This window comes from Elephantulus edwardii, unplaced genomic scaffold (genome assembly GCF_000299155.1).
Source record: "Elephantulus edwardii isolate Elephantulus edwardi_28Jun2011 unplaced genomic scaffold, EleEdw1.0 scaffold00002, whole genome shotgun sequence".
NCBI classification, from domain to species: Eukaryota; Metazoa; Chordata; class Mammalia; order Macroscelidea; family Macroscelididae; genus Elephantulus; species Elephantulus edwardii.
This window is the reverse complement of record NW_006399752.1, coordinates 44,689,341-44,704,368: the sequence shown is the minus strand read 5'-3', so window position 1 is coordinate 44,704,368 and position 15,028 is coordinate 44,689,341. Positions and strand designations below refer to the sequence as shown.

Genomic DNA, 15,028 nt, shown 5'->3' with positions numbered 1-15,028 from the left:
AGGGAGAGGGTCAGCGAAAGAGGAAGACCCTTAATAAGCCAGATCAACACAGTGACAACAGCAAGGGGCTCAAGACTCAGAGATGAGGATGGCGCAGGATCAGACAGGGTTCAGATCTGTTGATCAGAGAGCCGCTAGGAGTCACACTCGACTCAGTGACATCTACCAACACAACACCAACAATTGTAAAGAGCTGGTTCAATGGCAACCAGGCACCAGATAGGATGTCCCTCAGAACACAGAGGTGGATGAACCAATTATGCTTCTTAAAGAAACAAGACTTGACTCACTTGATCCGGCTGGATGTGAATGGCATTTTGTGATCAAGCCATTACAGTGGGCCCATCTCCAGCGCCTTCTTGCCTTCCAGCCCAGCCCAGCTGCAGAAAAACTGGCAAACTGTCTATCTATGTCTCCACCCCACCCTCAAGCAATGCTATTAACGCAGCCTCTCGAGTAACCCCTGACTAGTAGGTGCTCCCTCCCTACCCTCCAACACCATCAGGTTCAAGCTGCTCTGAAGGAGCTGACAAAAACCAAGGCCCCAGGAATTGATGGAATACCAACTGACATATTCCAACAAACAGATGATGCCCTGGAAGTGCTTACCAAGCTGTGCCAAGAAATCCGGAGGACAGCCACCCGGCCAACTGACCGGAAGAGATCCATATTTATTCACATACCAAAAAAAAGGTTATCTGATAGAGTATGGAAAACATCACACAATATCACTAACATGACACGCAAGCAAAATCCAACTGAAGGTTATCTAAAAACGACTGGAACAGTACATTGACAGAGAACTACCAGAAATCTAAGCTGGGTTTAGAAGAGGCTGTGCCACTAGGTACAGCATCGCCAATATCAGATGGATCATGGCTGAAAGCAGAGAGTACCAGAGGAATGTCTATCTGAGAAGAATGGGAACCGCAGAACATCTGTTCGCATGTGAAACCTGTATTTGGACCTAGAAGCGGTCACCAGAACAGAGCAAGGAAACACTGCATAGTTCCTCTTTCTCCTGTGGAGTGGCTTGTGCATTCACACTGGGTGCCTTTGGGTTGGTGGTGTACCAGTTATAAGTAGGTGACCAGAGCTCCCTAACTCTAAGGTTACTGCTGTTATTGACTTGGAATAGACCCAGAGCTGCCCCTCTAAGTGGGTTTTCTGAAGCAGTTTAATCATATGGCAGCAGACTGCCACCTTTCTCCTGTGGAGCAGCTGGTGATGCGTGGCTCAGATCTACCAGAGGTTCCGTGAAGGAAGGTGGATGATCTCCTCTCATAAACATTTCACTTCAACTCAACTCAGCCGAGCTTATTGCTGTCAAGTCAGACTGACTCACAGCTGACCCTTCAGTGGGTTTTCAGAGGCTGTTAGTCAATGGGTTGGGAGGAGGTTAGCCATCTTTTCCCCCTTGGAGTGGCTGGTGGATTTGAATTGCCAGAGAGGTGCCGCATTTGGGCTCACAGCACGACTCCCATATGTGCCTTTAAAGTTGTCCAGCCTTGGAAATCCAGTGTGGTTGTGACTCAGAGTTGACTGGTTGGAGGTGGATCTGGTTTTGTGGTTTAGTGGATCTGTAAGGAGTTAAACATTTGCTGCTAATCATAAAGTCCATGGTCAGTTGTGAGTGGGTTCGGAGTAGACAGAACATAACAGCACCTTACAGTTCACAGACCGGCATATGCAGCACTAGGCCACTGTGGTGTCCAGCTTCTCACTCCTCAGAAACAGATGCTTCTGAATAAGGAAGACAGAAAAGAATCAATGCTTTGAATAATGGTGTTTGCAAAAAGTATTGTCTCTATCATGATCTGCAAAAGGGACAAACCAAGCTGTCGTGGAAAACAGTACAGCTCGAATGTTCCTGAGAATGGATGACAGTGGAACTCGGTGGGTTGGTTCCAACTCAGTGTTACCCAACAACAACAACAAAGGTCCTTGGAGAAGGACATCCTGATTAGCGAAATAGAGGGTCAGTTAAAAGGAGAAAGACCCTCAACACAATGGTGTAACACAGTAGTCACAACAATGGGCTTTAGCAAAGAACAGACTCTTGAGGATGGTGCAGGACTGAGCAGGGTTATGTGCATATAGGGTTTCAGTGGCCTAGTAGAAATTGCACTTTCAACCCAAAGGCACATGGTTCAAACCCACCAGCTGCTCCACATACTGAAAATGGACAATCAACTCCTGTGCAATTTACCACCACTGAAAAGCCACTGTAGAGTCAGCTATGAGTTGGTCCCAACTCAGTGGTATACAACAGTAACAACAACACGAGTTAAAACTAATTTGGTGAAACCTAAGAAGAGGCCATGGCACTAGTGACTTCATAGTCAATGTCAGATGGATCTTGGCTAAATGCAGAAGAGCACCAGGAGAATTCTATCTGTGTTTCATTGACTATGCAAAGGCATTTGACTGTGTGGACCACAAAAAAAATCATGGCTAACCTTGAGAAGAATGAGAATCCCAGAACACTCAATTGTGCTCCTGTGAAATCTATACTTGGAACAGGAAGCAGCTGCCAGAACAGAGCAAGGAATCACTCACTGCATGGTTCAAAATCAAGAATGGAGTGCATCAGGGAGACGTCCTGTCTCCACACCTTTACAATCTATGTGCAGAACAGATCATTCGTGAGGCTGGACTTTATCAGGAGGAACGTGGCATCAGAATTGGAGGAAGACTCATCAACAACCTGCATTATGCAGATGTCACACCTTGCTTTCCAAAACTGAGAAAGACCTGCCTGAAGTATTTGTTGCAGTAGGTCAAGGACTACAGTCCCCAATATGGACTGAAGCGCAAAATTAAGAAAACAAAGATTCTCACCACTTGTCAACTGGTAGTAACGTGATAGATGGCGAAGAGACTGAGATTGTTAACAGTTTTAACTTGCTCAGTTCCAAAATCAACACTCTTGGCACCAATAGTCAGGAAATTAAAAGAAGAAATGCATTAGGAAAATCCTCTGTCAGGGACTTCTCAAAGGTGCTAAAGATGAGGGAAAGAACTGTTTAAAAGGCATATATGATTGGGTATTATTGTCATGACGGGAGTCCAGAACGAAGGCTGCACAGTGGAGTGGACTTGGGGGGAGGGACTGCATAACAATGAAAGAGTTTTTCTTTTACTTTTCAAGGAGAAGAGTGAATGGGGGGAGGGAGTGGAAAGGGAGAAAAATGCAACAATGAATGACTGGAAACCTTAAGTTTCTATACATTTTCATTAAAATTCATTTTTTTAAAAAGTGCCAAAGATTAACGATGTCCGTCTGGAGTCTAAAGTGAGCCTGATTCAGGCCACAGTCTCGCAATTACTTGCTATGTGTCAGAGAACTGGACAATGACTAAGGTGACAGAAGAAGAGTCAATGCCTTTGAGTTGTGGTGCTGGAGAAGAGTACTGAACATATCATGGACTGCCTAGAGAACAAACATGTCTGTCCTGGAGAGGTTGAAACCAAGCTGCTTACTGGAGGCTAAGATTTTAAAGCTTCATCTCACATACTTTGGGCATGTGGCCAGGAGATATGGACCCCTTGGAGAAGGACACTATGCTTGGAAGGATGGAGGGACAGCAGAGTAGAGGAAGATCCTGGATGAGATGGACTGACACAGTAACTGGGTCATGGGGGTAGGCGTATTGGAGTCAGTGAGACTGACTCAGGATAGGGCAGGGTTCAGAGCTATTGTGCATCAGATCTATGCAGTTGCTGTGAGTCGCAAGTGACTTGAAGACACATAATAACAACAATAACAGCATACTTTAGGAGTCCTGGGGCTCCAATAGCCAAAGTGCTTGACTGCCAGCAAAAAGGTCTTTGATTTGAAGTCATCAGCCTCTTCCGTGGGACAAAGATGTTTGTAGTAGTCTGCTTCCAGTAAGATCTACAGTCTTGGAAACTCTAGTTCTACTCTGTCCTGAGGGGTGTCTATGAATTGGAATTAACTCGAGGGCAGTGGGATTTCAGGTTTTATACGTTAGGAATTAACCCAAAGATCTGTAAAAACAAAGGCAGTTCCTACTTGTTGATCTGCCCAGCTTCATCCTAAGTGTTTTACATGAATCCGCCCATTCCTCACAACCACCATCTGTAAAAGGACATAATAAGAGTATCCATAAAACCCCAAAGCCAAGCCCAGCTGCTTCACTGAGTCGATTCTGATTCACGGTGGCCCTCCACCAGGTTACCAAAGTTGTCACTTTTAGCAGGAGTAGATTGGTAGGTTTGAACTAACAACTTTTCAGTTAGCAACCACCATGGTTCCTTAATATTATTTTCACATTTTATGGATGAGGAAACATACATACAAAAAAATAAGAACAATGTTCCCAAGATCCAACAGCTAGTTGGTAACATAATTGGCTTGAAGTACTTGCTGTAGAAGATCAGAAGCTGCAGCCTTCAATACGAACTGCATCTCAACATCAAGGAAACCAAGATCCTTGGCATCAGACCAATAGGCATTTTAATAGAAGGATAAAAGACTGATACTGTCAGTAGCTGCATCTCACTTGGTTCCACAATCAGCACACTTGGTAAAAGCATTCAGAAGATCAGGAGATGTATTGCACTGGGAAGTTCTGTAGTCCCCGACCTCTCCAAATTATTGAGAAGTAATGTTGTCAGTTTGAGGGTTAAGGAGCATCTGATTCAGGTGGTGGTGTTTTCAATCACTTGCTATGCATCTAAGAACTGGACAACGACTAAGGATGACAGAAGAGCTGATGTCGTGGAACTCTGGTGTTAGAGAAGAGTATTGAATATTCCTCAGGCTGCCCAAACAACACACAGGTATGTCCTGGAGAAGGTGCAGCCAGAGGGCTCCCTGGAGGCAAGGATAACGAAGTTTCATCTTACAAACTCTGGGCATGTTGCTGGAAGAGGCTAACCTTGGAGAGGGACATCATGCCTTGGGAAAGTGGAGAGAAGGTGAAGGAGAGGAAGACCCTCAACCAGGAAGGATGACACAGTCACTGCAGCATTGGGCCTGAGTGTGTCGGGGATTGTGAAGACGGCTCAGGGCTCAGATCTGTTGTTCAAAGGGGTGCTATGAGTTCTAGTCAATTTAAGGGCACCTAAACAACAGCAACAACAACAACAGCATAGAGAGAGGTCAGTTGACCTAGTGGACAGAAAGTCACGCTCCCAAGCCAGAGGTGGGTGACTCTAATCCACAGCCCTCAGGCCTGCCTTTACTTGTTTTTGGTGAAACATTCTTCTAGGTCGTATAGCCCTGGCATTTCCACTTGCTGTACAGAGGTAACTCGTGGTTGCTGTGAAGCCGAACACTGTGACACTGATGCGAGAATGGTCACCCATGGTGGACAGTGTTTGCTGGACCTCCCCGACTAAAACGAGCTTGGAAGCAGGAGCAGCATCCACTTCCATAAGAGCCTGTGTCCAGGATTTTCGTTCATAGGGTCGCTATGAGTCGCCTATGACTCGAAAGCACTTAACAACTTAACAGTAACAACAACAGTAGACAACAAAGTCACAAGTCAAGCTGCGCACTCTGGCCCAAAGCCCCATGACCTTGACCACTGTATCAAAAGAGCCATTTCAAGGCCATGAGCAAGAAAGAAATAAAGAAGATAGAGCAGGATGCATGGGGTTCCCCAGCCTCGCGCCCCCTGTGTCTGAGCACAGAGGCCATGCAGCTATGCAGAGAGCTTCCAAGGAAGAGTGAGGACTCCAGTCCACACCCCTGGACCTAGGCCTGCAACCACAGGACCTGCGTGCATTGTGTCACACTAGCAAGTCCCTTCCTCTAGCCAGCACAGTCTCCCCTGTGGAAAGTAGAGGTTTCTCTAGGAGGTTATGGTCAGGTTCCACGGGTAACTCCCTGGGGGTATCATCTCACCGATGGAGCGTCCACAGAATTGACGTGTCTTATTCCAGCTCGCTCTAAACATCTCTTTCCCCTTTCCACGACAAAGCAGCAGCCCAGTTCCACTTTCCCTTTTCCATTACAAAGCAGCGGCCCAGTTCCAATCAGAGGAAAGAGGCCTGCACCCCAGCAGCTGGTGGCAGAACAAACACTGCAGGGGGTAGAGCTGCCCCACCAGCCTTGGCCTGTCGACCTGTTCCAGGACAGAACAGGTGTGTGAGCGGTGTGTGTGTGTGTGTGGTGTGGTTTTTGCCCCTCTGTTATAGCAGGGCCCTGACTATAAGGAGTCTGACGCCCTGTAACCACACCCAGCTCCCTCGCCCACTGTCCTAACTGCAGGAAGTTACCTCATGTAGATCCATGTGTCAGCAACCGACTCTCCCCTGCCCGGAGCTGCCCTTCCGGGAGAAGATCTATGGCCACTTATTGTCCCAGAGATTTCATCTGGTCTCTCAGACTATAACCCAGAGCAAGCCACTCACGTGATAAACACACACGACTAAGCCAATACTGTGGTTTGTTAGGTGCCATCGAGTTGAGTGTGACTCACAGTGACCCTGTGAACAACAGATCTGAACCCCGTCCCGTCCTGTGCCGTCCTCATCGTCTCTGACACACTTGAGCCCAATGCTGCAGTCACTGTGTCAGGCCATCTCACTGAGGGTGTTCCCCTCCTTCGCTGACCCTCTACCCCTCCAAGTGTGACGTCCCTTGTTGTCTGTGCCAAGTCTGTTTCTCTGGTCTGGCACAAGAGGCAGGAGGAAAGAAAACCAAAGCTGAGATCCACATGGGAGCTCTCTGCTGAGAAATTAACTAAAACGTGCCACCTTCTACAAAGAGCCAGGCCAAGGGTCCTCGACTAGGAGCGTACATCTCTGCGGGCATTTCTGAGGATGAGGCTGGCAATTGCCTTCCTTTATCCTAAGTCATTTCTAGTGCCCCACCCCACCCCTCACTACACACTAACCTCTCAGCTAACGTCCGCAGCGTGCTCAGATGGGCCAGGCACTGTCTAACACCTGGTGTGCATTTTACATGTCATGTGCATTTTTACAAGGTGTGCATTTTACATGTGGTGTGCACTTTACATATGGTGTGCATTTTACACGTGGTGTGCACGTTATGCAAGGCATGCATTTTATGTGAGGTGTGCATTTTACATGTGGTATGTATTTTCCATGAGTTTTACATTTTCTACGAAGTACGCATTTTACGCGTGGTGTGTATTTTACACGTGGTATGCATTTTAGAAGAGATGTGTATTTTACACATGGTATGCATTTCATACAAGGTGTAAATGTTACACGAAGGGTGCATTTTACACATAGTATGCATTCTATAAGAGCTGTGTATTTTACACATGGTATGCATTTTATGCAAGCTGTGAATTTTACATGAGGTGTGCATTTTACACAAGAGTGTATTTTCCACATGGTGTGCATTTTACGCGTGGTGTGCATCTTACACACGGAGTGCGTTTTCCACAAGGTGTGTAGATTTTCCACATGGTGTGCATTTTCCACGAGGTGTGCATTTTCCACGAGGTGTACATTTTCCACGTGGTGTGCATTTTTTATACGAGGTATGCCATTTTCCACGAGGTGTGCATTTTACACGTTGTCTACATTCTCCACATGGTGTGTATTTTCCACATGGTGTACATTTTCCACATGCTGTGCATTTTCCACATTGTGTGCATTTTACATGTGGTGTACACGTTCTACATGGTGTACATTTTCCACACGGTGTGCATTTTTTATACGAGCTGTGCCGTTTACACGCTCTGCAGTCTGTAGGAAGCTGCACTGCTAGCCTGAAGACAGAGACTCTGAGACGGTGCAAACTCACCAGCAGTCCCCCAGGAGGGAGCTGGGCAGTGCTCCCCCATGATTTCCAGCCTCTGAAACCTCCCCGGAGGGTCAGCTGTGAGTGGATTCTGACAGTGGAGTCTGTTAGTGGATGGCAATGAGTTGCTGTTGTTTCATCTCATGAGATCCTCATGCTTCTCAGGGAGAACTTTACAGATTGGGGAAAAGAGGTCCAGAGACGACAAGGAACACACACAGGATGCAGAGTCAGCATGTGACAGAGGCAGGAGCTGGCCCCAGGCAGATATCAGAGCCAGTGCCAGCCGGCAGCTGGAGATTAGCTTCTCAGGGGCCTGGGTCCTCTGTCCACAGGCCACTCTGTCCAGGAAAAGGCATCACATGTGTGACTCTTCAGCACTCATAAAGGAAGTCACCAACCAGGCAGGGCCCGGCCTCTGAGTCAGCTGGAGTCTCAAGAGTCTGCAGCGTCCACTGCCAAACCACATATCAGATCCCAAATCAAGGACCAAGCCCCTAGGGAGTTCTGGTGGTCTAGTGGCAAGAAGCTGCACTGCAATCCCAGAGTTACGTGGTTCAAATCCACCAGATGCTCTGCTGGAGAAGGAGGGGCAATCTCTTCCTTTACCAATCAGGTCTGATTTGATGGTATACACACAAAAAAAGAATACTTTTTTAAAAAGAAAAAAAAAGAACCAAGCCCCTTGTCCTCCTTGTTCCCTTTGTGTGGCAGCCACAAGACTGAGCTGGCAGTGCCACCTGCAGACAGTTGGCCTCCACTGAACCCCCTAAGCCAGTACTGAGACCAAGTCATCTCCAGAGTCACCCGCTCCCTGGCAACCAGCAAACCAGCTCCCGCCTACCATCCGTCAGGATGCCACTTGGCTGGAGAGGTCAGCTGGGTAACTAAGAACTGCCAAATGAAGCTTTGCTCCTGTTCCAGAGAATTACTGCACACGCACACACATAGACCCAGAGACACAGACACACACACACACACACACACACACACACACACACACACACAATATGTTCCCACCAACAGCAGAGAGCATAAGAGGTGGCTAAGTGAGCTCGTGCAAATGCTAGGGAGAAACAGTCACTTTTCAGAAGCAGGAGAGATAACTGTGGACTGCACGGCCAGGCAGGCTTTCTGGAGGAGGAGGCCACTTTGAAGTGGACTTCCGAAAGGCTGTGGCAAGAAGGTGCCCACTGGAAACAAGGAGCCTCTCTTCTTTCTGCAGAGAATAGGTGGCAGTGAGGCTGAGACAGCTGCCAGCACAGGCGAGGCAACCTGAGGACCCTGAGACAGTATAGGGACTATACTCTGACCCACCAGTACCTGTAAAGGCCCTTCTTTTCCCAGCCTACAGGGACGCTGGAATATTAATTAGAGGAGCCTTGCAGCACTCAGGAATCCCCAGGGAACTGGGCGGACACATAAGCCCCATCACAAGTGCTTAACAAGGGTGTCTCAGGCTGTGTCTTTGCCTACACTGCATAGCACAACCGAGGCAGGCAGGCCGGGAAAGCTGCAGAAAGGGCTGGCTGTCCACAGTGGTCATCTCACTGCTGGCCTCTGTGGCACCACAGTCAGTCACAGTACATGGGATGGACAGCAAGTGCCAGAAAGGTGAGACACTGCCTGCTTCTAATGGGCTGCTTCTTGCCACAGCCTTTCAGAAGTCCACTTCAAAGTAGCCTCCTCCTCCAGGAAGCCCACCGGGCCCCTCCTGTCTACAGGAACCCCTCCTGCCACTGAAAAGCAGTTACACCTCCCCAGCATTTGACACCTGATACCTTTTTCGGGGCTGACACTGTGAAATATCACTGGTCTCCCCAGCATTTGTCATGTGCTATCTTTTTCGAGGTTGGGTGAAATATCACTGGTCATGCATGTGTATGCGTCGGGCACTGTGTCACACTATATAAACCATTTTACTTAGTCCTCAGGGAAATTCTATAACATGAACATAACACACATGAGGAAAGGCCACTTGAGAAGATCAAATAACGTGTATGTCCTGCTTGCCCTTCCGTGGGGCTGCATTCTCTCACACCAAAGGACAAGCTCCGTCAAGGTCACAGGAATGACACTATGCTTTGCTGCAACCTTAAGTCTCGGGGCAGAACTTAAGCAGCAACGGGTGACAGCCCGCTTCAGTGACGCTCCATCTATCAACATACACACCTTAATAAACCCAGTTGTGTATTCACGAACACTAGTCACACGGCCGACTGAAAACACGCAAGGATGAGGTACTAATGAGTAAAGACATAACTTTGATGACTAAGGTACAACTGGCGCAGGACATGATCTTTTCAATGATCTCATATGCACGCAAAAGCTGGACAATGAGGAAGGAAGTCTGAGACGGATCAATGCCTTTGAATTAGAGGTTGGCAAAGAATCCTGACTGTACCTAAGACGGCCAGAAAAAGCCTGCGTGAACTTTAGAAGTGCTGTTCCTCAGAGGAGAGGATGGTGAGGCTTCGCTCACACGCTTCGAGCATGTTCTCAGGAGGACGCATCCTGGAGAAGGACCTGACGCTCGGTACCACAGATGGTCAGCGAGAAAGAGGACGCTTTCCAGGAGAAGGCCTGATGGCGGCTGCCAGGACAGGCCCACACTCGGCCGTGATTATGAGGTCAGACAGGAGCGAGTGTGACCTTTTCTGTTGTTCCAGGTCACTATGTGTTGGAAGGGACTCAACAGCACCCAATCCATATCATACTGTAGTATTTTGTAAAAAACAAACAAAACAACAACAACAAAAAAAATCCCAGCTTCGGCTGAGTACTAATGATCAGGAAATCACAGAAAGGTTTGTCCTCACATCCTCCAGTGACAACTGAAGGCCTGGGGCTCTGAGGAACAAGGTGTGGCAGGACAGAAATGACTCAGTGTGCACCACGGAGCAAGCCCTGGAAGGCTTGCTGGAAGGTTCCAGAACCAATCCCCAGCCACAGGCATGAGTCTGCTGGAAGGCACCAGGGAGGTACCCCTAGGGGAACGTCCTCCTGGGGCAGGTGGTGGGGAGGGAGGAAGCAGGGCCTCACCTTTGGTAGCGTAGGCCTCAGCAATCATTCGTAACCTGTAGGGCGGAGCGGCCAGCAGCGGCAGGTCATCCAGGCCCACCCGGGCATAGATGTTGAGTGCTTCTTTATAATCTCCTTCCACATAGTTCAACTTGGCCATGATCACATTGGATTCTTGTAGGAATTCTGACTAGAAACAAAAGGAGAGAGGAGACCATTTTCCTACACTATTATGTGTGATTCTCACGCCAGACACAGCCATCTGTGGCTATATGACCCCAGGCCTCCCACCCATAACCTTACGTATGAATGTTCCCAGTAGCATTCCTGGTGAAGGCAAAAAAAAAAAAGCCACAACAAAAAACCAGGGAGAAAAACCCAACAAGTAAGTCATTAGCCCAGCAATAGGTGAGTAGCTAAGGAAAATGTGGTCTACAATATTAGCCATATCGGATCCTGGGATATTAGCCACAGCAATAAATTAAGTACTCTAAAGTACTGAAGAGCAACAATGTCAGTCTGGAGACTAAAGTGCACCTGATACAGACCGTGGTCTTTAAAATTGCTTGCTATGCATCAGAGAGCTGGACAATGACTAGGGATGATAAAAGGAGAACTGATGCCTTTGAGCTGTGGTGTTGGAGAAGAGTAATGAATATATACCACGGACTGCTAAGAGAACGAACAGGTTTGTCCTAGAGAGGATGAAACCAGGCTGCTCCTTGGAGGCAAGGATTCTGAAACTTCGCCTGACATACTTTGCAAGGCGGGACTAGTCCTTGGAAAGCAGGATGTCATGCTTCGGAGGGTGGAGGGACAGCGCAGGAGAGGAAGACCCTCAGTGAGATGGATTGATTCAGTGACTAAGGAAGGCAATGGGGGTAGGTGTGTCAGAGACAATGACATTGGCACAGGATACAGCAGGGTTTAGGGCTTAGGGTTTAGGGTTTTGTACGTAGTGTCACTATGAGTCGCAGGTGACTCGATGGCACATAACAACAACAATAAATGAAGGGCTGCCATGGGCCACAACATTGATGCACCTTGAAAATGTCATGTTAAGTATGAGACGCCAGTCAAAGAAGCCCACACACCGTATTCCACTGATGCTTGAAGAGGCAAAGCCACAAGGATAAAGTAGACTCAGAGGTGACAGGGCTGCTTTTTGGAATGATGAAAGGGTCGTAAGATTGCCTACAGGGATAGCTGTGCAACTCTGAGCATATATGAAAGTCAAGGAAGCATACACTGTAGGTGAGGGGACTACATGGCATGTGCGTTAGATCGTAATACAGCTGTTACCAAATGGAAGCCCTGGGCTCTGCTCCCTGAGCTGGGCTGGGCCAAGGATAGAAGAGAGATCTCATGGGTAAAACCCACAAAACCCACCACCAAAAAAAGGCAGCTGCCCCTGACCATCCTGGGAGCTGCTTGCTGCTCTGGGGTACGCCCCAAAACTGTAGCCCAAATAACCCAAGGAAAGAGGTGTTTCTAAATTGATGCAAATGCCTGGAATTGCTTTATTTCAAGAGTCGACTTTTCTCAGAGCCAGTCCAGCCTGTAAAACTGAGGTTACTGAACACATGTACCCGCTCCAGAAATGTCAAAGCTGTTACACTGAGGTTCTGAGTTCTGTTCCCCTCCCCGGAGTTCCAGACTGTTCAATCAAGCTTACTGAGCCCGAGTCCCCTTCCCAGAGGCTCAATGTGCTAAGCTGAGGATACTAAGCCTTGGCCCCCTCCTTAGTGGCCAAGGCAGTTAATCTGAGGTTCCTGAGCCCCGACCCCCTCCCCAGAGGCCCAGATTGTTAAGGTGAAGTTACTGAGCCCCGATCCCCTCCCATGAGGCTCAGGTTATCAAGATGAGGTTACCGAACCCTTGTCTCTTCTCCACAAACTCAGCACATTGAGGTAACTGAATCCTGGTCAACTCCCCAGAGGCCCAAGTGGTACCTCCTTCTTCTCTAATAAAAATGGGTAACACAAAAAAGAAAAAAAAATGGGTGACACTGGAGGACATTATGCTGAGTGAAGTATCTCAGTCACAAAAGGACAAATACTGCATGGTGCCACTGTTGTAGCATGGGACTGACATCAGGGTTGGTGTGAGACTGAGAAAAACTGGATAAATTATATACTGCATTGAAACAGATGAGGGAGAGAACAGTTTAAAAGCGAGTAGCGAGTATGATAGGGTATTACGGTTATGACAAAAGTCCAGAATTAAGGTTGCATAGTGGAGTGTACTCAGGGTGGTGGGGGAAAGGGGAGGATTGTATACCAATAAAAGAATTTTACTTTTCAAAGAGAGGAGCGAACTGGGGGGGAGAGCTGGGCAGAGAGGAAAGTGTAATAATGAATGAATGGAAATGCAAAATCTCTGTAAATGTTCATGAAAATTAATTAAAAAAAAAAGATGTCTACTTCCCCAGCCCATCCCAGCAGCCTCATCCTCTGCCCTTCTCCTTTCTCCACCTCCCCTCTGCCAGGAAAAGAAGAGTCGACCCAGCCATCTATATAAGGAAACACATTTATCACCTTTACTGGAGCCTGCTACTTAGAAGGCGAGCTATTCAAGGCTGCATTTCCCAGCTTCCCGGAGCAGGCGAGGAGCTGCTCTGTTCTGCAGCTGGTAGATTTGACAGGGGATGGGGAGAGGAGGGGGGCAGCCAGAGCACAGCAAAGGAGGGCTTCTGCCGAGCTGGTCAGCGTCCTGGCTTCTCCAGAAAGGCTGCAGGGGCAGGAGACAGCCCTGGAGAGGATGGCGATGTGGACACAGAGGACCAAAGGGAGAAAAAGTGTCAATAAATAAATGTGGATGTCTTTATACAACTGGGCTGCATCAGGGAATTTAGCTACCAGAAGCCCATGGGCAAGGAACCAAGCCAAGAAACTGGAATTCTATTTGAGAAGAGTCACCTCACAGCTGACCTAAGAGATGAAGGAGTGTGAAAAGCAGTAACCACCATGAGGGTCTTCCTGCCAGGACTGCGGCCGGGCCAGGCCTGAGTGTTTGGAAAGTGCTTCCCATGAGATGTCACTGCGTCTTCCCCAGCCCACCGGCATCTAAGACCCACTGGTTCTGAAGAAAACTGAAGGCTCAGGTAGAAAACAAAGAGGAGCTTGAAGAAAAAGGTTAGGGGTACAGAATAGGGGCACGGGGAGATCCCCGGCTGGGCGAGTCCAATCACAGCTCTATCCACAGAAGAAAGCTGCTTGGCCGAGGCCCTGACCTGCCCGGACAGTGGGGGTCCTCTGAGAGCTGCACCCACATGCAGCCTGAAGTTGTCTAGCTGTGAAAAGCATGGTTTTCTTGACTTGAATCAGAAGCCAGGTTCCTTGACTCCTAATCTGAGGCTGTTTCTTGCACATTACACTGCTAGTTTACTCTGGTCTGTTAGCTCTGTTCATTTGCATTTTGAGGCCAGCTTACACAGGGCCTTGAAGAGCTCTCAGTCAGGATACACACTGCACCTTGAGCCAAGAAAAAGGGGAGCTCTGTTAAAAGATGAAATTAAAAGCTGAAAATTATCCTTGAAGCTGATCTCTATGAAGAAAAAGGCAGCTTTGGAGGAAGACTCACTAATAGTCTTTGTTATGCAGATGGCACAACCTTGCTTGCTGAAAATGAGAAGGACTTCAAGCACTTGCTGCAAATGTTTAAACACTGCAGCCAATATCAAGAAAAGAAAAACTTCATGCAATATTATTCAAAATGGATGTCCCTGGAGGACATGATGAGTGAAATATCTCAGTCACAAAAGGACAAATACTGCATAGTGCCACTGCTGTAAAACAGGACTAACATTGGAGTTCAGGGGAGACTGAGAAAGAGGGGACACATAATGTATATTGCATTGAAACAGATGAAGGAGAGAACTGTTTAAAAGTGATATATGATTAGGTATTATTGTCATGACAGGAGTCCAGAACAAAGGCTGAGCGTGGAGTGGACTTGGGGGCAGGGATTATATAACAATGAAAGAATTTTTCTTTTACTTTTCAAAGAGAAGAGAGAATTGGGGGGAGAGGGGGGAGGGAGAAAAATGTAATAATGAATGAATGAGGGGGAAATGTGTTGATGATATAATGAAAAACCAATATGCTTTGTAAGCATTCACTCAAATAATAATAAAAAAGTCTTTTTAAAAATTTTTATATTGGTGAGTGGGGAGAGAAGTGCAGCAATGAATGAATGGAAATCCAAAATCTCTGTAAATGCTCATTAAAATTATTTTTAAAAAATTTTTAAAAAAAGAAA

At 47.5% G+C, this 15,028-nt stretch overlaps 1 protein-coding gene across 1 annotated transcript in view; it reads right to left on the bottom strand.

Moving 5' to 3' along the window:
* The window catches only part of TTC7B (tetratricopeptide repeat domain 7B), a 388,142-nt gene that overhangs the window by 330,041 nt on the left and 43,073 nt on the right, over window positions 1-15,028 (bottom strand). Inside the window, exon 3 of the mRNA XM_006879120.1 lies at window positions 10,790-10,958. Coding sequence (XP_006879182.1) covers window positions 10,790-10,958 — 169 coding nt within the window. The remainder of the gene's footprint in view (window positions 1-10,789; window positions 10,959-15,028) is intronic.